At 55.7% G+C, this 24,479-nt stretch overlaps 1 protein-coding gene across 2 annotated transcripts in view; it reads right to left on the bottom strand.

Annotated features, from left to right (window-relative positions):
• UNC5B (unc-5 netrin receptor B) overlaps positions 1-24,171 on the bottom strand; it is an 83,760-nt gene extending 59,589 nt beyond the window's left edge. For both annotated transcript variants that reach the window (XM_037130592.2, XM_037130593.2), the window contains exon 1: positions 23,628-24,171. In XM_037130592.2, coding sequence (XP_036986487.2) covers positions 23,628-23,706 — 79 coding nt within the window. In that variant the 5' untranslated portion in view covers positions 23,707-24,171. The remainder of the gene's footprint in view (positions 1-23,627) is intronic.
• Positions 24,172-24,479: the final 308 nt, after the last annotated feature.

Genomic DNA, 24,479 nt, shown 5'->3' with positions numbered 1-24,479 from the left:
GGCCCACCGGGCTCACCACAAACCAGGGAAATGGACTGGCTGGTGTTTTATTTTTACTAGCTTTAAGGTAAGCATTAAACATTTTTAAGATGGAAAAAAAAAAAGAACTTAAGGAGCCCTAAGAAAGACCATTCCCACCCCCAAGAAGCTGTGCGTTCCGGACCCTTTAGAGGCAGGCTGCGGAAGGAGGCAGGGGCGACGTACACTTGACCTCACACCCACTCTTCCCCAGGCCAAGTGCTACTTGCGCGCATAGTCAGAGCTAACATCGAGTCCTTAATCTCTTACCCTCATTTTACAGATGAGTGAGTTGGGGCCTGGAGAGGTGGAATGTGACCCGAGTTCACATGGTCAGGAAGAGGCGGAATGGAGGGTCGAATCCGGGCCACCAGACTCCAGACCACTGAACCACTGAGCAACGATCTCCTCTCTGCATAATCTCATTTAAACTCCATGCTGACCGGTGTTACAGGGGTTACGGGGGCACGCTGCTATTCATTCCATTTTGAGGCTGAACATAAGTCTCAGCTGGGCTAACTAATTTGTCTAAGGACACATGACTAACAAGTGGGAAGGGAGTATCTGAACTCCTCCTGTTGCCAAGAACTTGTCCACAGAGCATGAGTGTTGGTGACCGAGAGAGAGGGAGCCTTGTGGGGTGTGTTCATAAACCTCCATAGCTCACCAGCCCTCAAGTTCAGGTACCGGCTCCCGGCCTCTGCCCTCCATAACCAGCCTGGGCTTCTAGCTGTCCTCCAACCCAGTCAGGCCCAGCGTGTCCACCCACCCCCACGTCCCAGTCCCCAGTCCTGCCCACACTCTCTGGGAAGCTTCCCTTCATCCCAGCCTTGGAGACCCTTCTTCCTCTGAGCCAGAAAAAATGTGAGCTCTTTCTTCACAGGCACCCATCCCCTCTCTCTAAACACAACTTTGTGAGCTCCTGGAGGCAGGTTCCGGCCCCCGTAGGCTAGGCACAGAGAAGGGAATTAGAAATGATGGGGGCTTTGCTGTTCTGGTGGTGTGAATCCAGCCCACACCAGCAGGTCCTCACCGCTCTCCAGAAATCAGGGGCAGACCCCCTCTAATGTCTGTCTGAAGCCTCCGCTGGCTTTCAAAGAGCTCCAGGGACCCCCTGAGCCTGTGCCTTCCCACCCATCCCCCCTTCCAAAGGGGAGCTCAGCAGACTCGTTTTGCGTCAGGAAACCAAGGCACAACTAATGGAGAGAGCGGGAGGGAGCAGGAGTGACTGGTGGTTAGAATGGGGGCTCAGGCAGACGGAGCCCAGCACCTACTAGTGAGGAGGCCACTGCCCGTGAGGGTGGGGTGGGAGAGCCCTAGGCCCAGCTCCGAGAAACACTTTACGACTTTCTAAGTGGGCGCTCTGCTGACAGTTTAACGGCCACCTCCCCCCAGCCCCAGGCTTCATATTTACGAGCTGAAGGCTCAGAGGGGGAGACTCAGGAATCCAGCCCACACCACCAGATCCTCAGCCCTCTGGCTCCAGGGCCAGGAAGCCATAAAAAATGATCTTGCATTGCTTCCCTTCCCCCACATGGTTTTAGGGAGTGGGGGAGGAGATGGAGGGTGGAGGTTGGGGGCAGGGGCTTCTTCAAAGCGGGCAGGAGCAAATACACAGGAGCACAGGAGCGAAGTGGCAGACCCCTCAGCCCCCTGCTACTCCACTGCCCCGGCTCCTGCAGCAGGAATCATTAACAGCTGCAGGCACCATATTTATAAGGTACCCACTCCAAGCCAGGGTATCAACTCCAACATTGCGTATGAGCTTCACAACGCTGGAGAGTTTGACAAAATTTGGGAAGGTGGTGTCTGTGGACTCAGGTATCAGCAGATGGCCCTCTTCCCTCATTCCATTCCAAGAGAAAGTCGTATGTTCTTATTCCATACAAGCGTCTCTCTAGTTTACAGTTTAAGAGTACAAGGCCCAGAGAGGGAAAGGAATTTACCCAAGGTCACACAGCATGTTGGCATAAAGCATGAACCTGAATCTAGCGATCCCCCAACTCCCAGTGGGGTGGGGACCAAGTTGCAGACTCCTGATCCCTGGAAGGCAGAAGAGCATCTGACCTGCCAGTAGGAGAGAGGGACCGGACCCTCCTTACATTGGTCCAGTCTTCCCATGTGTATGTTGCCTCAGTGTGACTAGATGCTGCCTGGGGGCAGCCCTGGCACTCTGAGGCTGCGGTTCTAGGCTGGTACCAGGTCCTAGGCCCAAGCGGTGAGGAGTTACCTCTCCTTTTCAGGCTGAGGCTACGCCGACCCTGGCCAGGCACTGAGACCAGTCCCCAGAGCTCAAGGCCGAGCTCTGGGAGCCTTCTAGCACCCTCCCTTCCCTGTCCCTAAGTGTCCTCAGCCTCTGTCTGGCCTAGGAAGGGCCAGCGTCTCCCACAGGATGTGGCCGTCTGGCTGGCTATGGCCTCCACCACATCCCCCACTGGGCACAGTCCAGGTCCAAGGCTGAGGAATGCTGACCACGGAAGTGACCCCACCCTGTCCCCTTCCCAGACCCCAGACCACATACCTCTTCTCCCCACTAAGTGGGTCAGTTTACCAGGGAAACCAGTCTTCAGCTTTCTGCTAAGCTGGGGGCTCAGGCTACAGTGGGGGCTTAGGAAATGGCCCTCAAGCCCTTAGATGGGGGAGGGGAGCTAGCAGGGCTTTTTGGTGGCTGCAGGCTTCCCATCCAGTCCCATCCCCCTTCTCTGTGGTCTGGACCCCTCTCTGGTGGCCCCTAGTGAGGGGCTGTCTGTAGATAATCAGGGAACAGATTCGGAAAGAAGGAGGGAAAAAAGCACTCAGGCGCCAGACAGGATCCTTATCTTCTGGGGCGGAATGTCAGAGGCAGGAGTCCTGCAGCAGAGCCCCGCGTCTGCGTCTGCGTCTGCCTGCCGGGGAAGGGAGGAGGGGACCGCCCTGGGCAGTGCTGGGGAGGGAGGGGGACAGGACGGCCTGTTCTGGACCAGTGGAGCCGGGGATGAATCTGGCCTGCCCAGGAGGGCATCTAGATACCAAATCTTCCCCCCGCCCCCCAGTCCCTCAGGCTCCACACGTTCACACTGGCCCTAAGAACCTCCACAAAATAACAGGGGAGGAGGGGCAGAGGTCAGCCCAGACTCTGGCCAAGGTCCCTGACAGGCCATTCCTCCAGCACCCACCTGTGGAATGGGAATTAAACGCTCCACTACTCCCAGAGATACCGGGTGGAATCCACAAGGGCCACACGGAGGGAGGGGGCGGGGCTCTAGCTGGTGCTCTGAGCCTCCCACACGGGAGGCCTCCCTGCCGGTTCTTACACAGTCTGGGAACCCAAAGGAAGGCCCTGTGAGGGGCTTCGCTTCCTGGACTGCCCCCTCCCGACTTCCAGTGAAACCCCACAACATGGCAGTGGTACCTTTCCCAGAGCAGAGAGGAAAGCTGGCTTCCTGAAGGGGCAGTGCTGACCCAGGGTGGCCCATAAACCAAAAGCAGGGCCAGGGGGCTTCGATCCCCTGGCCTGGATTTCCCTGGGGTTGGGATTATCCTGAAGATGAGGGGTCAAGGGCACAGGCATGAGCCCTGGGTTCAAATCTAGACTCTGCCACCTTCCAGCTGTGTGACCCTGGGCAGGTGTCCCCACCCCCTCTTCCAGGGCCTCAGTTTCCTCATCTGTAAAATGAAGGAGCTGTCTTGTCAGCTCTAACATTCTATGACTTCATACTCGACCTAACAGTTGGGTCTCTGCCCCTGAGACCGGTAACATTCATGCAAGCATCAAAGAAACATCAAACTAAGTGTGACCCATGCATGCTGGAGCACTCTGGGGCCACCTGTGTACGCCCCCTAATTTCCTGGTGGCCTTAGCCAGAAACAGAGTGCACAGCCTCCTGCTGGAGCCGGGCTAGTTCATGTCCCAAGGCCGGGCGGAGGAAACGTCAGTGAGTACCTGACAAAGACAGAGAGACTTCTGGGGATAAAGGCACGTTCCCCTGTACCCGCCCCACACCCCCATGAAGGCCAGGCGGCCTGTCCGCAGCTGTCATCTTAAGGGACTAGTCCTCAATAGCCGCTGTGGCACCTGGGTTGGGGGTGGGGGGAGGCAGGCTGCAGAGCTGTGGTGTGAACTAAGGCCAGTCTAGGGCAGCGCTGGCTCAATTTTTGGAGCTGGAGTGAGTGAAGGATGGGGGACCCGGAGGAGGCGGCCCAAAGGCTCGGCCAGTGGGAAGGGCCCCAGCACTTTCCGGGCTGTTATTCTGGGCAAACTTTCATTTATTTGGAGGCTGGGGATGTGGCTTAGGGTTTGTCAGCTCAGTATTTATTACAAGCCCATCGGCCCTGGACTGCGGACCCTGCGACGGGGCTGCCGCAAACCCTCTTCCCTCACACCCACTGCCATTTAGAAGCCTCCAGGGAGGAGCTGAAGGGAAAACCTTCTGAAACACCACCTAATCCAACTCTTTGGTTTACCTCTGGGGAAACTGAGGCCCACAGGGAGAAGCAGACTAGCTCAAGGTAACAAAGCACTTTCGTATTTCATCCTAGGCCTCTTGGCTTTCAGGCCACCACGAGAGACAAATGCCATTGGATTAAAAATACTGCATACCATATTTGAGAGACGGGACAGTGACCCAACTTCCAGTCCCCCACCAGGTAAAAGCAGAGTCAACAGAAATCTTGGCACAAGGTCGCAGCTCTGCCGCAGGAGTCTTTGACAAGGTACTCAAATTCCCAGGAGCCTCAGTTTCTTCCTCTGCACGAACAAGGAAGTGCTTACCCACACCACAGAGCAGTCGGGAGGACTGCATGAAAAGACCCCGTAACTGTGAAGTCCTGGACAAGTGGAATGTGTTTATGGCTTTAGAGGCTTCATGGTCTGGTGGTGGGCAGGGAATAAGACAGAATGGTCGTGGGGGGAGTGGTATCTGTCCACGACCACCAAATCCCTTCCTTGTCACGGCGTCCAAGGCAAGGCAGGAGGCACCTAGCAGATCAACAGCAAGAGCGTGGTCTTAACCAACTGGAGTCATGGAAATGGCCCAGAGCAGCACCGGGTGCCAGTTGGCAGAGCGGGCGGTGACATCACACTCCCACCCAGCCCCACGCCTTCCAGCAGCTGTGAGGTCAGCTGGGAGAGCGGTGGCACCTCCCCCACCAGCCACGTGCTGAGCCAAGAGGAACATGGCACTGCCAGGGGTGGGTGCCAGCTCAGATTCCACGGCTTCCTCCCGCACACACCCCCTCTGCCTTTGCTTCTCCTGCAGCCCCCCGACTGCATCTCAGAGCATTTCCCCCATAAACACAAGATGGCTGTTCTCATATAACACATAAGCTGCGGTGTGAACTTCTGGTAAATGAAGATTTTATTTAAAACTGTGTGCTATCAAGGGAAAGGGAGAGACAGACTCCAACACAACGCGGTCATCTTGCCAGGAGGAGGTACAGGGGCCGTGTGGAGGGCCACCAGCCCCTCCGGGGATGTCAGTGGAGAGGGGCCGCAGGGACCTGGACAACCCTCCCAACTCATCTGTGAGGGTCAACCAGGGCATTGCTTCATCCGCGCAGCAGGGTAGGGAAAAGAGCCCACCCTTCTGGGAGGTTTGGGTTTGCCACGGGGAAGTAACGGTGGCTTAACCTCGCAGGGCTTTCCAAGAACAGCAGAACTTTGGACCAGAGAGGCCTCGGAGACGCTTTCGGTCTGGGGCCCCTCTACCTCAGCGGCACAACACAACCACCTGGGTTGCTGTTACAGCTCCCAGTGCTCAGGGCAGACTCTAAAGCCACGGAGTCAGAATCCCTGGTGGAACCGAGGCAGAGGCGACCCCACTGTTGGGAACCCGAGCTCGTCTCTTTGGAACAAGAAGAGGTGCGCATCTGAGTCACTCCGAGCGCTCTGCCCAGACTCGGGCGCCCAGGCTTTCTAAACCAGAACCCGCAGAGGTGAAGGCCAGGCATGTCAGTCTCGAAACAATTCTGGGAGGTGCTTATGGACAGCCCTGACTGTTCGCTCCCGGAGCCCCTGCGCGTGAAGAACCCCCATGTGCCAGGAGGCACTGCTCTGGGCACTGCGGGTGCCGTACCGAGCAAGCGCCACGGCCCGGCCCTCGTGGAGCTTACATGCTGGTGGGCCGACAGACAATAAACTCCCAAGTACGTATATACGCAAATAATTCTGCGTGGTAACAGTGCTAAAAGAAAGGCAAAAGAGGTGCCCCGGCTAGTGTGGCTCGGTGGACTGAGCGCTGATCTGCGAACCAAAGGGTTGCTGGTTCGATTCCCTGTTGGGGCACATGCCTGGGTTGGGGATGTGTGAGAGGCAAACAATTGATGTTTCTCTCTCTCCCTTATCCTCTCTGTAAAGATAAAGAAAATCTTTTTTAAAGACTAAAAAAAAGTAAAAGAGGCACGGAGATCTCAGAGGGCTTCTGAGGAAGGGACGGCTGAGCTGGGTGACAGGAAGGAGCCAGCCACACCAAGTTTAGTGGGAGGAACGCTCGGCACACAGGCCTGTTTACTGACGAGGGTTTGCTGACGTGGGAGCTGCGGGCTCCTGCCAGCTGTGGAACCCACACTCTGGTCACCCTCTGTTTACAGGGTCCCAGCTAGACAGGAAATTTGGGAAGGACACCAATGCAGTGGTGACACAGCTGCTCGTCTGGCACTCAGAAACTTTGACAGGGTGCTGGGCTGAGGGGATTTCAGAGAATGTACAGCTGAAAGCTGCCAGGGACCTGAGGTCACTAGCCCAACCCCCTCAGCTAACAGACGGGGAAACTGAGGCTCGTGGAGAGGCAGTGATTGCTTTGGTGAGGCATCTCATCTCGGAAAGGGCTGGAGAGGAGATGAAACTCCGGATGAGCCCGCTTACTCTGCTCACGCCGTTCAGCCTACTCTTGCCCCTCCCCACATACCCTGCTGGGTTTGTTCTCTGTATAAATGGCCTGTGCACTCCAGCCCAGGTACGAGCCCGGGACACACCCCGGGAACTCTCCGAGGTGGGGGAGGTCCATAATCTCTCTGAGGGTGGGAGGTCCTTCCTCCCACACCAGGAAGCCCATCAAAGGCCAGACAGAACGGTGCCAGATAAGACTGTGGAATTTGGAATTTAATGGGATCTGGAATTTCCCTTTGGGGAAGGCAGGTCCCAGCTGTCCACCCACGATGAACATAAAGCGACATGTGTGATATGCTCCGGGGAGGGGATGGGTGGCCCGGGTACCCAGGGTCAGAGGCCAAATCTAGCAGGAGGGGCACAGTGAGCAGAGAGAAGGTGGCTGGCTGTCTCTGGAACATCCCTGCCCAGCAGAGGCAAGCGGAGGTGCTCGGTCACTCTGTGGACAGACAACTGAAAGTGGTCAGTGGCTCGCTCTTGCTCAGCCCCGATTTCTGCCTTTGAATGCAGAGCAGCCAGGAGGCCTAGAGGCCTGGGGCGATGTGATCTGGGGTTAGAAGCTTGCTTCCCCGGCTACAGAGTTGAGATCAGTTCCTGTTCAGCAAACAGGTGGACACTTACCCTCTCTGACCAATCAGAGCTGAAGCCCTGACTGTTCCTCCAAACCTCTTGCTGAGTTCGCTGGAGGCGACTAAAACCTGGAGGCAAGACAGGGTGCCCTGGAGGACACTAGAATAGTCTAAAATGCTCCATCTCTTAATCTTTCTCAGCCACCCAAGAGCAGAGAGGAGCTGGCAGGGTGGGAAATCAGACAGCCACAAAGCAGTTCCGGAGATGACTTTGGCAGGTCACCCCCTTTGTAAAAGGGGTGTGTAAACACTCCCCTGGTGACCTCCTGGGCTTGCTGAGAAGCTTAGATTCACACGTGAAGGAAGGCGCTTTTTTGCACGAACTGCTCCGCACCTGTGAGCAACAAGCACCACCCTGACTTTGGGGGGCAGGAAGCCAGAAATAGTGCGGGGCTGATGCTCATGACTGGCTCTCACCCAAGCAAGGGGTCCTCGGGCCCCCAGGTGCCCCTTCCTAGGGCCTGTGGGCTGTGTGGAGTTTCTGAGAAGCTCTGAGGACTGCACTCCCCCTCCCCCATCAGCACTATGACTCCCAGGAAGGAGGCTTGGAGAGTCTAGGGCAGTGAGGTGGACACGCCCAAGCACCCGAGGGCTTCTGTTCGGCCCACACTTCAGCAGTGACCAGGGTCCCCAGGGGCTACGGCCAGAGCTCTGGTCCAGTGGGCTGGGATGGGGTGGTGGGGAAGACGGCCCCTCTCCCTGGAGAGGCCAGACCCTCAGCTGGCCCTGCCCTTTCCACGTTTGCAAATTGAACAGGACCTGGCGTGTGGTGGGGAGGGGAAGGGGGTTGGGACAGGGAAGACTCTGTTAGGGGTGTAATAAACAACTTACTGACTGGTAAGCAGAGTCAGGGCTTGGAACATGACCTCCCAGAACATGTCTTGCCCAGCCCTGGCTCCCCACCTCTGCAGGCTGAAGTCTAGCTCTGCCCCTTCCCCAGACCAGTCTGACCTGCAGGGGCAAGAGCCATGCAGACAAGCCCCTGCAGGGCTCCGAGGTGGCCCTGCAGCTGCCACTGATCCTCCCCATGCACCCATGTGAGTGTACACCCTCTGGGGCCCATGCTCAAAATGGCACAGGCCAGGGAAAAAGAGGCTGACTGATTCTGGCTGTTAACAGGCCTGTGGGAAAAACCCAGTTCTGTCCATCAATCAACGGCTCTTTATTGAGACCAGAATCACATTGTTGGGAGATCCTGCATTTTACAAAAGCAGCTCCAGGTTCTCCTGTTCTCCCAGCATGCAGTTACTCCACAAGTCATCACAGAGCAGCCAGCACTCGCCGGGACACCCAGGGAGGCAGAGAGCTGGGAAGACCGGGTCCCAGCCCTGGGGAGCGGATGCTGATGGGCTCCTGGGAGGAGCACTGAATCTGGAGTCCACACACGAGCACTAAACCTAGACGAGTGTCTGATACCAAAACTGGAAGATTCGAGTCCCCAAGCCCCATTTGGGTCTTCTTTAAGGCTTTCCTCGCAGTCATTACAAGGATTAAGTAGGACAATGTGTGCAAGCAGGCACAGAGAGCCTGAGAGCAGGCCCAGAGTCACAGGCAGGCCGGAGGCTCAGGGCACCTATACACACCTGGCATGCAGGTGGAGTGTATGTTGATGGGACCCTTGTAAGTCAAGGTGACAGCAAATTAAGCAGCCACCGCAGCATCTTCTGCAGCTGTGCAGCTCTGTATAGAACGCAGGAGTGTGTGTGCATGTTTTACAGGAACTGAAAAAGGAGGATCCAAGGCTACCTCGAGGCCCAGGGGCAAGCTGCAAACCCTGTGGGTAAATACATGACATAATATCCCACATTATGCAAAGCCCTTTGCATACCACTTCCTCTCTGTCCAGGGAGGGGTGTGGGATTCATTGTCCCCCATTTTCCGGAAGAGGAAATCACGTCCCAGGACCACATGGAGCCGGGAGTTGCAGTTCAAGCCTGGGCAGGACGGCACTTATGGGTCCCGCCTCTCTCCATCTTACTCAAGGGCAGCACAGGGAGCCTCCCCCCACATAGGGCTCACTGCCTGCATCTATGAGCAGAGCGGGGAGGGGTATCTGAGGAGGGAGCAGAAGGTATTCAAAAGGCCATAAACAGACAGTGAGACGAGGTACGAGTCTGGCCTGGTCTCACACCCACTTCCTTCCTACAGGACAGGCAGCCTCCTACAGATACTATCTTGTGCTTTTCTCCTGCTTGTCAGCATGTCTTGGGAACCTCTCCCCATGGGTTCACGGAGACCATCGCTCTTTTTCACAGCTGCACAGTACTTCCAGGGCGCAGCCACACTGTAGTTTATTCACCTCCGCGACCAGGGCTTTCAGGTCATTTCCGACGTTTTGCAATCACAAGCAAAGCTGAGTGAATCACCTGGTGCAGTAGGTAATATCATTTGCATCGATAAAGGGATAATTTAAGGGAAGATTTCCAGATGTTATGATTATTGGGATGGAAAATAAAGCAGTATGCAAGCCGTTTTGTTAAGTACTGCCAAATCGTCTACTGCACACGGGGCAGTACGGACGTGAATTCCCACCAGCAGCGTCTGAAAGTGCGCACTTCCCACAGCCTTGTGCACACGGTGTGCGCTCACAAGTTCTAGTTCTTCCCAGTCTTGTAGGCGACACCCAGTTTCTCAGCTGTTTTTAATTGGCATATTTCTAATGACGAGTGAGTTTTAACATTTTTTCATGTTATACCTTACTTTATGAATTGTCTCTTCATGTCTTTTTTCCACCTTTTCACCAAGTGTTTAGCTCTCTGGCCCTTGGTATTTTAGAGTGCTTTATAAATTAGGGGCATTGGTTTGTTTCTTGTTAACATTTTCCCTCAGTCTGTCAAATGCCTTGTCTTTTGACTTTCTTCAAAGTGCTTTATTGTCAAAAAAGATTTTTTAAATTTTTATGTAAAAAAATGATCAATTTTATACTTTATCTCCCCTGGACGCTGAGTCACGGTTAGGCAGCCTCTCCGCCCAGCGCTGCAGAGGAAGCTCCCCGGGTTGCCCTCCAGCACCTGCTGGTGTCACTGAGTATTTTCGGACCCCAGTCCTTCTGCAGTTGGTTTTTCTCTTTGGTGTGAAACTGGAAGCAAGTTTTATCTTTTCCGAATGGCTACCTGGTTGTCCCGGCACCATTTACTATGAAGTCCGCCTTTGTCCCAGGGACCCGAGGGGCCACCTTCGTCACGTACAGTGAGTTCCGCGTGCGCTTGGGTCTGGCTCTGGACTTGCTCTGACCTTGAACCGACTTGTTTTCCAATTCGCACACCAGTTCCACACTATCCTAATTAGAGAGGGGTTACAGTGTGTTTTCATATCTGGTAGGGAGAGTTTTACTTTTTCTTTACCCATTCTTATGCCTCTAATTGATTTCTCTTGATTAATCCCACTGGGTAATAGCTCTAGCACGGTGCTGAATGGCGGAAGAGATGATGGGCCTCCACGCTGTATTACTGATATTCACAGAACTGTCTTTGGTGTTTCCCCATTAAAAAACATACTGGATTTAGGACTAGGGTATATCTGTTTCATCAAACCTTATAAAAAGTATCCCTTAAGTCCTAGCTTCTTGAGTGTTTATGCCATGAATGGGTGTTGAATTTTGTCCAAGGCTTTTTTACATCATTTACAGAGATAAACATATGATTTTGTTCACTTAGGTTCATTAATAGGATATATGATACTAATTCAGCATGCTATTAATATTATATAAAGTAATTTTAATGGATCAATATTAATGGATTAATTTTGAAGCAACTTTGAATTCCTGGTATAAAACAGATTTGGTCACTGTGTATTATTTTCTTAAAAGAAAAAAAAAAAAGAAAATGGAATTGGACACCCATGATGACAGCTACCATTTATTGAACAGTTTTTCTGTCCTCCCGACATATTATTATCTGATTCAATCCTGGAGACAACCATGTGAACCAGGCGTTGTTATTCCCACTTCACTGATGAGGAAACCGAGACTCACAATGGGGAGGGGGCCTGGCTAACACCATACAGCTAGCAAATCACGGGACAGGGTTGGATCTCAGATCTCAGTCATATGTGGGCGCCATTACTTGGCTGTTATTTCTCTACATTAAATGCTTACTGTTTGATAAGATGTTGGATGGGGAATACCTCCATACGGACTGGGGTGAGGGTCTGCCCCTACTTCCTGATAGCTGTCCTCCTGAATGCCCCTCCAGGACCCCCGGGCTTCGCAGAAGAATGGTATGAGGAGCTGGTGAGCACTGCTGGCGGGTGCAGTCAGCAAGCAGCCTGCAAGATGCCTGGAGTCTGCAAAGCAAGGCGGCAAGCAGTCCTCAAAGCCCGCCCAGTCCCCTCCTAGCCTCAGCCTCACTCGTCTTGGCATTTATGTCTCAGGCTCCACACAGCGGGGGAACCACTTGGAGAAAGGAGATCGATCCAGGGTGGCAGTGGGCTGCAAGGGAACAAAGTACAGAGAAGAAAAGCCTAGCCCTCCACTCCCTGCTGGTCCCGCCTGCCCTGTTTTCTAAGAATGGGCAGCCGGCCGAGGGATTATGTAACTTCTGGTGGGCACGGCAGATGGTGTGCTGGCTTGGACACATCAAACCCGGCACCGACACTAACCCTCCTTGACGTGGCACCCCGGCCTCCTCTGTTCTGGAGTGTGGAGCATGGAGAGGGATGGGAAGCGACCCAAACTGTTGTCATCCACCTCAACAGCCGTGGCCAGCCAGGCCACGAAGAGAAGCCAGGGCCCCCACGGCAGCAGGAGGTTCCAGCCAGGGAAATGGAAGTGTGGGCTCTCCCCTCCCTGCCCCACAGTGAACAGCTCTCGGGACACACTGCGAAGTCCCTGGGGTGACAGACCTCGTTCTGCCAGCCTCCTTCTGCCTCAGATCGGCAGCCCCTGGGGGCCGGAGAACAGTTTCCAAAGCACCTCTCGGGGTGTTTTCTTCCTTAGTCCTACCCAGCATTCAACTGCTTTTATTCCTGTCGCTGATGGGTAAACTGAGACTCAAAGATGATGAGTGATTTGCCTGTCACAGAGTTGGCCTTGCAGCTGAAGCTTCCAGACACTCCTAACCCAGCACTCTTTCCAAATATATATGACAACGCAGGCTTTCCCCGTCACTGTACCCCTCTGACCAATCACCAAGTCACCCGTGGGCCATCCCGAACTTTGTTTCAAATACTCCCCATGTCAAGAAGGAAAGAAGGGGGGTGTAACCAGCGATTTGTGGACAGCTTTCCTCCCTTCAGGACCATGGCCTGCCTTGTTCTTGCACCATGGGTTCAACCTCCCCATCAACTGGTCAGGGCCCCACTTTACAGGGAGCAGACCCAGGCTCAGGGAACTGCAGTCAGTGACAGCCAGGGCTTAACTCAGTTTTCTAACTCCAGGGTGGCCTCCCTTCGTTTGAACAGATGAGGGGCTGAAGCCCAGAGAGGGAAGGGAACTCCCTCTGTGCCACGCGGCAGTACGGCTGGGTTGGAATCCAGGCCTCCTGACCCTCAGCTCAGGGCCCTTCTCGCTGTCTTCTCTTCTGTGTCTATCTGTCTACGTTAGTGAAATGTACCAGCAGGAAAATGTGGGGTCAGATTAAATTTGCGGCAGGGATCACCGGGCCCAGCAGCCCCAGCCGTCTCAGACTGCCAGGCAGGAATTCCGGGTCAGCCTGTGGAAGGCGCTCCTGGCAAGGGCCTGCAGGCGCCCGGCTGTGAGGGTGGTGGCTGGGCCAGGCACACTGCTGCCTCTGCCCAGGGCCAGGAGGGGGCCAATCTCCCAAGGATGCTCCGTGAGTCTTAGCACTGGATGGCGGGCCAAGGACGGCCTGGCTCAGCCAGACTATGCCGCCCAAACTGTTCCCCTGTACCAAACCCAGGTCCTGCTGAGAAGCTGGTGGCAGTGACTCCGGAGGGCTGAGACCCGTGGTCAGACCCTGCCTATGAGCCTTCAAGTATATATCCTCTCAGCCCCCACTGGCTTCTAGGCATCAAGACCAGTGTCCATGCAACAGGCATTTTCTTGAGCCGTAAGAAGGCAAGGTGGAGGGGAATGATCAGTGGGCTTGGGAATGTAAGTAGGGAGCAAGGTAAAAGGACCTGGACCAGCTGTGTCACGTGAAGGTCACCTTGCAGGTAAGCACATAGTTCACCAGCCCAGCACGTGTCTGCCAGTCCTGCTTCGTCTACACAAAGGGGCCAAGGTCACTTGACTAGAGTATTTGATTAATTCTTGGTGGCTCCACTGGAGTCAGTGAATAAATTCTTTCCTACCTCGGGGCTCTGACCACCGAAGACTTAGTTGTGACTTCTGCTGTGCCTGGTGTATAGTAAGTGCTTGAAGACAAAAAGCAGGCGAGAATGAAGGAAGAGAGACGGCAAAGAGAAAGAGAGGCTGTAAGCAAAGCGGTAAGAATCTTCCAATTCTTTGGTTAATCACTCACAGTTGCAAGTCCAACAGAATTAGGGGCCGAACAGCAGCAACCTCTGGGGGAAGAGGTCTGACCGTGGGTTCCTCAGTCACCCATTCTACCATGTTCATGGAGCACCTTCTCCGGGCCGGGGACTGCGCTGAGTACCAGCCAAACGCAGGTGAACAAAATCAGATAAATCAGACTGCGTCTCCCTAGTCACCTAGTGTCACAGCCGCTCTTCCGTCTCTAGTTGTTTTCCACCCCATCCTTCGTCCAGCCACTGACCCTGCCTTCCAAACCCGGGGCCCTGGCTCCTTGACGGGAAAGGGAAGGGTGAAAGGCTGCCCCAAGGACATAACCGCCCCACTCCCCCCAAATCACTGATCACGCTCTGAGTCTCGCTCTGCCCCGCTACGTCAGAAAATGACCGAAGGAGGGTTGGGAGAAGGTACCGGGAACAACTCTCCTGACTTCCTGACTCAACTTCGTGCTAGCTCTGCGTGTTCCCTGGGTGCTCAAGCCCCAGGCTAGGCAGGCAGGCACCTCTGATCACATTACAGAGATGCCGTCCTTCAGCTCTGTCTCCTGGCCAGTAATGCCTCCAGACACCCTCAGGGCCTCTGGGGATTCCAGGCTCCTACGTGATCTCAGCGGCGCGAGCTCTCCCCAGGCCTCGGGGATGGCTCCTGGTATCCACCAGGCCCAAGTGGGCACCGGGGACCAGAAAAGGCAGTGTCCCTCTTCCTGCCCCTGCACTCAACCTGGAAGCTGCCACTTGGGATTCTGTCTCCTTGGTCTCCTGCCAAGAGATGTTACAGAGAGAGAAGCAGGGCCCAGCCCAGGGGTGAGCCAGACTGAAAGAGGGGGAGAGGCAGGAAGGGGGGAGGGCAATGGAAATCGATGCAAGCTCCTCCGTGCCGGCGCTCCACGTGCTGCTTCGTATCACATCCCTGTCTGGTGAAGGCGGCGGGGTTGGCCCTGCCTCGTGGGTGGAGACCAGCTGCAGAGAGGCTGTGCCTCCTAGCCCAGGCACTCAGTAAAAGCCGAATCCTTTTAATTCTGAAGCCTTGGTCTTCCCACTGTACTGACAAGGAATCCCTGGCTCCAGAACTCTTGTTTTACCAGATGATCAGATATGAGTCAGTGGCTGAATCTGGAATTTGTTTCGCTGGGAGGATGTGCCAGAACTTCGCATCCAGTACCTTCACATACGCATCCCCTGCCAGGAACACCCTCCTCATTTACCCAAACTCCTTCCAAAGCCAAGTGTCACTCTTCTCTTCTCCAGGAAGCTTTCCCTGACCAGCTACTCAGGCCTGCAGGAGCCTTCTCTTAAGAGCTTAAGCATTTCCTGTCACGTCACCCAGTATTTGGCAAGAATAACGATGCTGATGATGACAGGGAACGTTACTGAGCAGTGCAGAATGTGCAAAGCACGTGTATGCGTGGTCTCACTCACTCTCCCAACGATCTGATGAGACCGGTGCCACTATGACTTCCATGTATAGAGAAAGGAACTAAAGCTCAGAGGAGGTAGGCAACTTGCTCTAGGACGCAGGCAGATGGCGGCACCGTCAAGATAGGAACCCGAGCAGCCTGACTGCACAGCCCGCCCTCTGAGCCCTGTGCCAAGTCTCCCCCAGGACCCACACATTTTGGCTAGTCCTTGAATGGGCTCCTCTCTGTTGAACCATCATACACTCCTCTTGCACCCCAGCATCGCAGGCCTGGCACATGGCTCATGCTTCAAAAAGCAACACAATTCAAGGGTCAGGCCCCTGCTTTGCTCAACTCTGACCCCAGAGCCTAGTACTTACTCAGAATTGTAGGGCTGGGCTGGTGTTCTAATACCCCACGTGGGGACAGGGCTGCTCGTTCCCCGCCCCCAAGTTCAGCCACCCTCACCCCTGAGAAAGGAAACACTAAATGCGATGGCCAGGTCTGCACAACCTGTTCCTGCCACAGCCTCCAAGGGCCCCCTGGTGAGGGCGACAGGGTGGAGGGAGCAAGGGCCTCTTTTCTCACTTGTCCAGGCTCGTTCTGCTGGTGGGGTCCTCCTCTGCCTCCCGGGCCCTGCTGGGTATCTGGGGCTCTCTGAGGCAGGAGATGCTTATGGAGCAGGAAAGGGGGACTGAGGTCCCGGAGGGTGATTTATGGCTTCAGAGAAAGAGAGAGAGGCACACACATACCCAGGGCTGCATAATGCTCACAAGGGCATTGCAGTCGATATATTGACTTTCTGGAGGAGGGGCCTCTGTAAACACAAGTGGTTCTGAGCCTCAGCTACCTGTCTCTTGCTGGTTACTGGGGCCTCTTCAGATGAAACCAGACCAAAAATCCCCAAAACCCCCAAACTCCTATAGCTCTTGAGGGTCATCCTTCTACCTTTCCCCTATCCCAAACACACAGGGGGGAGACCAGCCAGAACCCACAGAGGTAAAGGCACTTGCCTAAGGTCGCACAGCAGAAGAAAGGCAAGAAACAGTCTCGGGATTCTCAGGTGCGGGGCCTCCAGGCCCCAGGCTTCCCCCCAAGCTAAGCTCCCCGAGAGGAAGATGTCTTGGGTGCCAGTGGGCTCTTCTGGGAGGCTGTGTCTCAGGGCCCCCTGAACACTCACTGCGTGTGGGCACCATGCGAAGTGCTTTATCGTACATCAGGTCATGTGATGCTCAAAACAACCCTGTGAGGGCGATATTATTACCCTCACTCACAGACGAGGAAACTGAGTTTCCTCAGTGGTTAGGTGAGCTGCCCAAGGCCACAGAGTTAGTGAGCGGCAAGGCTAGGAGGCTATGTTAACCTCCTCCAAACTCCAGGTGGCTAAGCCAGGTCTTCTCTGTGCCCGAAGCTGAGGCCCTGGGGAGAGGCTTTTGTGAGCAGGGGCGTGTAGAGGGGCCGCAGGCCCTAGAGGCGGAATGACAATGAGCCTTCTCCTTCTGACTGGTTCCCGAGGGTGGCTGGGCTGTGGATTCCCTCCTTTCCTTCTCACCCAGTCCGTGCCTCCAATGGGAGCATGGCAGAGGGCAGAGAAGCCTGCCTCCCCATGCCCCCGCCTCCAACATAATAATCCCTCTCAAGGCCTTGCCCAGGTCCCAGCCCGCAGTCAGAGGTAGCTGAGGCAGGTCTCCAAGGTGTACCCCTTCAGCTGAGCCTCCAGGGCCCAGGGGCAGAAACCGGCTGGGAGCTGGCCCACCAAGGTTCGGGGCCCGCCCAAGATGGTGGCCAAGCAGATGTGATCGGTCTCCCCAGCGAGGGTCAGGGCTGAGGGCAAGGGCTCCTGCCCCGGTGCCCAGCTAGCACGCCCTCGGCCCCCATCTTTTCTTCAGGACACGCTCTCAGAGAAGGAGACAGGCAAGATCTGGCTCGTATCACCCCTCCAGGAGCCCAAGGTTTAGCAGGTTCACTCTTTGCCATGCTCTTCCCTGCATATTTTGTTCCCTTAGCTTGGCATCCCAGACTCTCTGAATGTCATTCACCATTTCTGGACCAGGCATCAGTATCCTGCACAGACAGGGACCTCTGTCAGGGCTGGGGTCAGGGGTGCTCTGGCTCTGGCCCGGGACGTTGGGCAGCTTCCTAAGTGGGCACCTGTCTCCTTGTGGGGCTCTTACAGGGACCAAGTGAGGTCCCTCCCACGAGAGGGTCTGATAAGCTGTAGAGCAATACGCACGTCAGCGGGCTGTCCCTTCCCACCAGCCTCTCCACTCCCCAACGGCACGTCTTATCCTGGAGTCAAGGGTGGCAGTCCTCGGTATAGGCAGAAGTCCGTAAACAGGGGAACCCTCTGTGACCGAGGACAGTGGAGTCCCATGTGTGTGCGTGCCGGTGTCCCTTTTCACTGCTTCCACAAAGAGTCCCAGCCCAGCCATGCCCGCCCGGGTTGCTCTTCATGATGGATGCCACTCGTCCAAGTTCGGCAAATTCTAAGAGACTGCATTCCTCTTGGAGGCCGAAGTGAGCCCTGCCAATGCTCTGAGTAGGCTGTGAGCTGACGGCAGCAGGCCCCAGGGCTCAGATTCTGGTCCTCTTGGGGGCAGTTAGTTGCCCGAGCTCCCAAGCTGGTTTTAGGAGGAATCTATGGCCACCCTTCCTCTCTGCGGAGCAGCAGAGCACACGTCAGGCAGGCCTATCCCATCGGCCCTCCGCAGGAAAGCTGGCCTCGACCCTTCCAATTCTAGAACCTGGCATTGGGACCATATCCGCTCACAGTCCACAGCGCAGGACAAATGAGGTCTCATTAGTGCTGAAGGGGCCAAGAGCCTGGGTCCCACCTCCAACAGGCGTCCCCCCAAACAGCAAAGAATGGATGGAGCGTCCCCTGCCTGGGTCACTCACTGTCCTCACCACACAAACCTGTTTCTGTTACTAATACAAACACCACAGCTGTGCCCATGTGCGCACTGGACACGCCACACACACCGAAAAACACACACACGGCCATCTACATGGCACACCCTGTATGCAGAAGGCATCATCTCAGCACACACTTCCACTCTGCCCACACACATCGCCCCCACACATACTGAGCACCCCAGCGCCACACTGCCCCCTCACCTCCCACTGCGCACTCCCACCTCCTCACTACGTATTCTCACCCCCCCACACATACTCCTTAACACACACTCTCACACCAACAGCCCGCCTTCCTAGAGAAATGAGCCGAGCAGCAACGGGGAAGTTGTGAGGCGCTGGGGGCAGCCTGTTCTGGGAGGTGAGAAGGAGGGTGGCTGGGCGCTCTCACTCCTGTGGCAGTGGTGTGAGAGCTCCCCCGGCTAGCTCAGCAAGGCGGGGGCAGGGGGCGAGGGGGCCGGGGGACACAGGAGAGGAAGGGAAGGAGGTGGTACCAAGGTGTGCGGCTGGTACCGCGGTGAATGAGCTATGGAGATGCTAATCAGGCTGCTAGGCTGGCAAGGGTAAATTCTGGAACTCCCAGCAACCCGGTGCTCTTGGCAGAAGGAAGAGAAGCAAAAGGGGTAGGGGCCTGTGGCTGGGGGCAGTGAGGAGGCAGCTGATTTCTGCCTGCACTTCAGCAAACCGGTTTCCGCGGCCATTAGCATCTTGGAAGCGGAGGATCAGAGATAGCGGGCGCAGCTGGAGACCTGTGGATTGATCTCACTGGAGCTGGCGTGCTCTGCGGGGCTGGGGGCATGCAGCAGCTGTGGCGGCACTGGAAAGGAGTTCAAATCCAGTGTGCTGCCCCTCAACTGACAGCGAGGGGCCAGGCCAGCTACGGGATGCCAGACTTCTCTCAAAAAGCCAAGGCAGCCTCACCTGGCCCCCTCTAGCTCGGGCGCACCAAAATGCGCCCGTCAGGGAGAAATTCCTGGGGCTGGGGGTGGGGCTGAGGTGGGGCGGCATTCAGCAGAGCACAGGCCCCAAGAAATTCAAAAGTACAGAGTGCAGATTCCCTCCAGCTTCCAGAAACTGCCCTTCCTTGTGTTATTCTAATTACGGAATTTTAAATTTTCCCTTTAAAAAATCCCAACTAACAGAAAAGCACAGAATACACTTGTTTGGTTTCATTTTGCCTTCACAGCTTTAATGACTCCCTTTGTGGAAGCTGTTTAAGAAACTGGTGAGGAAGAGGAGGAGGAGGCCAGGAGAAACACCAGCTTGGGCCTCCACTGCTCTGCTGGCTTCTCTTCCTCTACCCCCCACCCCCACCCCGAGCCAGCGCCAGACGGCCAAGCAGTTCTCTTCACTCCCCAGACCCAGCCACGATGGGCAAGGGCCGAGTCCCAACCTGTGCTCTGGCTTCTCCTCCCCTTCCCTCAGGCCCTGGTGGCCCCAACCCCAGTGCTGAGGTTGAAAAGACCACGTTTAGCCAGCAGGCCCTGGGGGAGGCTCCAGGACAGGCCATTCAGAATCGCCAGCCTTGCTCTCTAAGCCCTGGGAAGGAAAGGGGATGGGGGCAGGCAACCCCATCTTAGGCCTAACCACCAGGAACAAGTTCAAAGTACCTTCAATCCAGCAGAAACTCAACAAAGTGGGGTGCAGAGGGAGATGGGCCCAAGAGAGCTTGGCTTGTGATTTATTTTATTCATACCTGGGGCAGGTTGGGGTGGTTGCTGAGAAGACAGGTGCCCCAGCAGGGGTGAAGCCGTCTTTGGGCACTACCCTCAGCTCAGGGCCTCACCTCTGACCTCGGTCCTGCCCTGTCCCACCAGGGTCCAGGGTCCACCTCTCCCTCTTTCCCACATCCTGCTACCAGTCTGTCTAACACAGCTAACCAGCCTTCTCTTAGGTGGTAACTGAACTTCAGAACCTCAGTCACAGCCTCAGTGGCTGGTCTGCGGCCCGGTGGAACAAAGGAACTGGACGGACTAGACTGAGGTTTGTGAGGACGGAGGTCCAATGCCAGCTCTGTTCCTGAGCCCCAGTGTAACCCTGGGCAGGTCAGGGCCTGTCCCAAAGCTTCAGTAGTTAAGTAAGTGGGCCGGAAAAGGGGGAATTGTTTTGTCCTACAGAATTCCCAGTTTGGGGGTGGCAATGGAAGAGAGAAGAGATCACATCAGAAATTCCTCCCCGGTAGTGGAACTTGTACTTTAATGAGAAACCCATTATGGCACTTTTTAAAAAAAATGAATCTTTGGGGGTGACATTAGTTAATGAAATTATATTGGCTTAAGGTGTACAATCCTATAACATATCACCCGTGCATCGTACTGTATGTTCACCACCCCAAGTCATGCCTCCTAATCACCATGTATGCCCTCTCTACCCCCTGCCGCCCCCATCCCCCGCCATTTCCCTCTGGTAATGACCCAACTATTGTCTGTCTATGAGGTTTTTGTGGATTTTTGGGGGCTTAATCCCCTCACCTTTTCATCCAGCCCCCATACTGCCTTCCCCTCTGACAGTTGAAGTCTGATTCTATTTTGTTTGTTAGATAACTTTGTTCATTAGATTCCACGTATACGTGAAATCATATGGTATTTGTCTTTCTCTGACTAGCTTATTTCCATAAGACACTCTTGATTTTCCATTTGTTTAAGTGAGATGGGTGTTTGGTACACTGCAGAGGGAGCCAAAGACGACGACCATCTCTTTCTCTCACACACACACACACACACACACACACACACGCGCGCGCGCATGGGCAAGCACACCACCGACACTAGGAAAACTCCGATTTTAATTGCACCTTGGAAAGAAGTGTTATCATGGCACCTCAGTTCCTTCTTAGCCACCCCAGCCAGAGGCCAAGGAAAGGCTCATTAAAAGCTCCAGGAAGGTCTGAGGGTGGGGTGGGAGGAGACTCCGGGGCCCACCCAGCTTTGAAGTGGCCTCTCCTGGTCAGTCACTTGCTGACATGTCTTTCTAAGGGTCTGCGGTTTTTTGGTTCCAGGTTTGATTTCTGTACCATCAAACTTCATGCCTTAAAAACCATTCTCATATTCACTGGGGGTGGGGTGAGGGAAAGGAGGGGGACACCACCAAGATAAAGGTGGGACAGACTTCTCCGCCTCAGCTTGATCTCAGGCTCATGGTAGAGAAATGAGTGGGGCCACGAGGAAGAGTCCAGTGTGGCCTGAATCAGCGTGGCCATTGGACAGAGGCCCTGCATACAAGTCTGTGATCTGGATCTGCGGGCAAGTGAAGACAAGACATAAAGAAAGCCAACGCTCTGGCCTTGCTTTTCCTCATCCATGAAATGGGGCTCATGAGGGATTCAATGGAAGACCCAAAGAACATCCTGGAAGATGCTCGGAGCCTGTGGCATGAGGGTTGTGGAGGAGGAAGGGACACATTCTCCCTCCTGAAGTCAGGTTTCTAAGGGCCGCACATTCTGAGCAACGGGAAGGCTACAGGCCAACCCCGGCAGTTGGCCCCTCTCCAGGCTGGTGGGCAGGCAGCCCCTGCCGTGCTAAGTAACGAGCACAATTCCAACACCGGTTCTGCTTGCTAGTGAGAAATCAAAGCCCAGTATTAGAGGCCATTCTGGCTGGGCACCATTCATACCCAAATCCATCAAAGCCCCGGGCTTGGGGTTCCTTCTGGGGAAAGTGGGGGCTGGATGCTTTATTAAGTGGCGAAGGCAGTCCACCCCCAGCTTCCCCAGCTGAGAGGACTCTGCAGCTCCAGAGAACTCTAGGCCAACCAGTCTTTCTCCTGCCTCCCCGAACTCACTACCCCAGTAACCTCAGTTTTTATTCCTGTTCCCATTCCTATAAAATCAGCTTCCCAAGACCCAACCCTGCCCATGTTCCACTTACAGAAACTTCACCCTACCCTTCAATCACTCCCCTCAAACCAGAAACCAACAACCCAGCCCAGCACCTCCCACATCCAACTGTACTCTTTGTAACAAGGTTGGTCATTCAGCAGCCTGCCCCTCACCCCCCGTCATTACCTTCCAACTTCAAAACACTGCTTTAAATACCAGAGTCTGCCCAAATCATAATTAACTTGGATCAAATGATTATGTCGTAATTTACAACACAGGCATGGAAAAAAAGCGTGTGTGTGTGTGTGTGTGTGTGTGTGTGTGTGTGTGTGTGTGTGTTTGGGGGTGCTAAATCCAAGCCCTTACTCCTGGGCCGTGGGAATCATTAATTCCAGAGCGAGGACTCTCTGAACCGCTGTTTACTGGGTGGGGTGGGGGGTGGCGGATGTTAACATCCCAGCGGAAGGTGGAGGAGGGAGGCTTTCGTCACCTCGTCCACTTTCTGCACCAGTTTTCCTGCCCCATACTCAGCCTCAAGTCAGAGGATTCCGTACAGGATGCCCCCGCCCCAGGAGCCGGGGCGTCCAGCGGCCGCGGCCAGCCCACCTGCTTGGGTTCCGTCGGCAGAGGTTGCTTCCCGCGCACTCGCCGGCTCCCGGGGAAGACGCAGCCCAGTCAGTGACGCTGGGCCCAGCTACAGAGGAGCGAGACGTGCACCCATCCATGTCGGGGGTGTGCTGGGGTTGGGGTAAGGATAGGGACTTCATTTTAGGAGCCCACCAACCCCTTTAAGACGTTTTCATGGGTCCAGGGTAGGAGCTGTACCGAGGCGAGCGCACCTTGTCTGCTCCCCCGGCGAGGAGAATGTCAATGACCCATTAAAAAAAAAAACAAAAAAACAGCAGGATCATTACGTACTCACCCCCAACCCCATACACGCACAACCCCCAGAAAAGAGAAAAAAAATCCTTCCAGACCTGTGGGTCGCCCGATCTCGGGGAAAGATGTACGTGCTGAATTCAGCCCTATCCCCTCCAATAGCCAAAGCCCTTCAATCCACCGCCACGACCGGCGGAGCGGATGCGCGCTTCCTGTGCTCCACGAGTCCTCTCCCTCCCTCTGGCCTGGGCGAGCCGGGACCCAGGCTAGGAAGTTGCCGGCGAAACGCAAGCGAGCGTACACCTGGCCGAGGCAGCTATAGTTTTTCTGAGGCGGCGCCGCCTGGCGCGCGAGGAGCCAGCGGTCCCCTAGAGGCGGATCCTCCCGGCTGCGCAGACCCCGACTCGGGACACCGTTCCAAGTAAAAGAAGCGATCCCTTCCCGGTGCGAGCAGGAGGTTTCCGGCTTACTTTGAACCCCACGGCCTGGGCCAGCCCCTCACCCCCTACCCAACAAGGTAGCTGGGTGGGGCAGAGAAATATACCTTCTAACTTGGGGGCGCTAGCCGCTTCCACTGCGCGAAACTACGCCGCGACCGACCACTTCAACTTCGGACCAGAGTGAGAAGCGAGGTGCCCATGCCTCATTCCCCGTCCCCATGCTCGATCGCTCCTTACCTGCTTGGCTCAGCCTCGGGTCCCAGCAGAGGAGCAGCGCCAGCAGCAGCGCGCCCCGCGCTCCACTCTGGGCCCACATGCTCCCGTGGCCCGGCTCCGGCGCCTCTACCCCGGGGCTCTCTCCCTGGCCCCAGCCTCGCCGCCGCCGTCTCCTCCGCCGCCGCCGCCTCCACGCCGTCCTCCCCGGCGCCCGGCCGCGCCAGCCCGTGCCCTCCGTTGGGGCAGCGGCAGCCACGCTGCACAGAGGGCCGCCAGGCGCTTGGAGCGCGCCGGGTGCTGGGCGCCCGCCCTGGAGCCAGGCTCCGACGCGCCCCTCTCTGCGTTCCTCTGCCTCCCGGGATCCGAGCGCTCTCCGAGCTCACACCCTCTGGCTGCGAAGTTGGGCGACCGAAGGTGAGTGCGCTCAGCCGCGTTCGCAACAGCCTATGCTGTGCCGTCCGAGCCCCCTTGTGGTGCGCCTTTCTGTGCCCCACCGCAGCCCGCAGCCTCGGCACCCTCACGGGTCCTCGCCGCCTGCCACAATGCTGAGCGTTGCAGCTCGCTAGTCCTAGTAAGTCTGGTAGCCCAGGGGTACTGCGCCGCGGGGCGGAGCCTGGACGTGAGTGGGCGGAGCCTGAGGGGGGCCTTGAAGGGGGGAACCGACGGCCTCTTGGGCGCGGCCTTGACAGTATTGGGGGACCTTTGGGGGGGACCTCGCGAAACGCTGCGCCCAGGGCATTGGAAAACCTGGCGGCTGGATTATAGCTGGGAGCGGAGTCTACTTAATTTTGTTTTCCAAAAATTAAGAAAATGTACTTTTGTGCTCTCAGCTTTCTTCTGTGAACTCAGGACTTTCACCTTTAGTTCCCCCGG

Source organism: Artibeus jamaicensis, unplaced genomic scaffold, assembly GCF_021234435.1.
Source record: "Artibeus jamaicensis isolate MK-2021 breed Jamaican fruit bat unplaced genomic scaffold, CSHL_Jam_final contig_332, whole genome shotgun sequence".
Lineage (NCBI taxonomy): Eukaryota > Metazoa > Chordata > Mammalia > Chiroptera > Phyllostomidae > Artibeus > Artibeus jamaicensis.
This window is presented reverse-complemented; position numbering and strand designations above follow the sequence as displayed.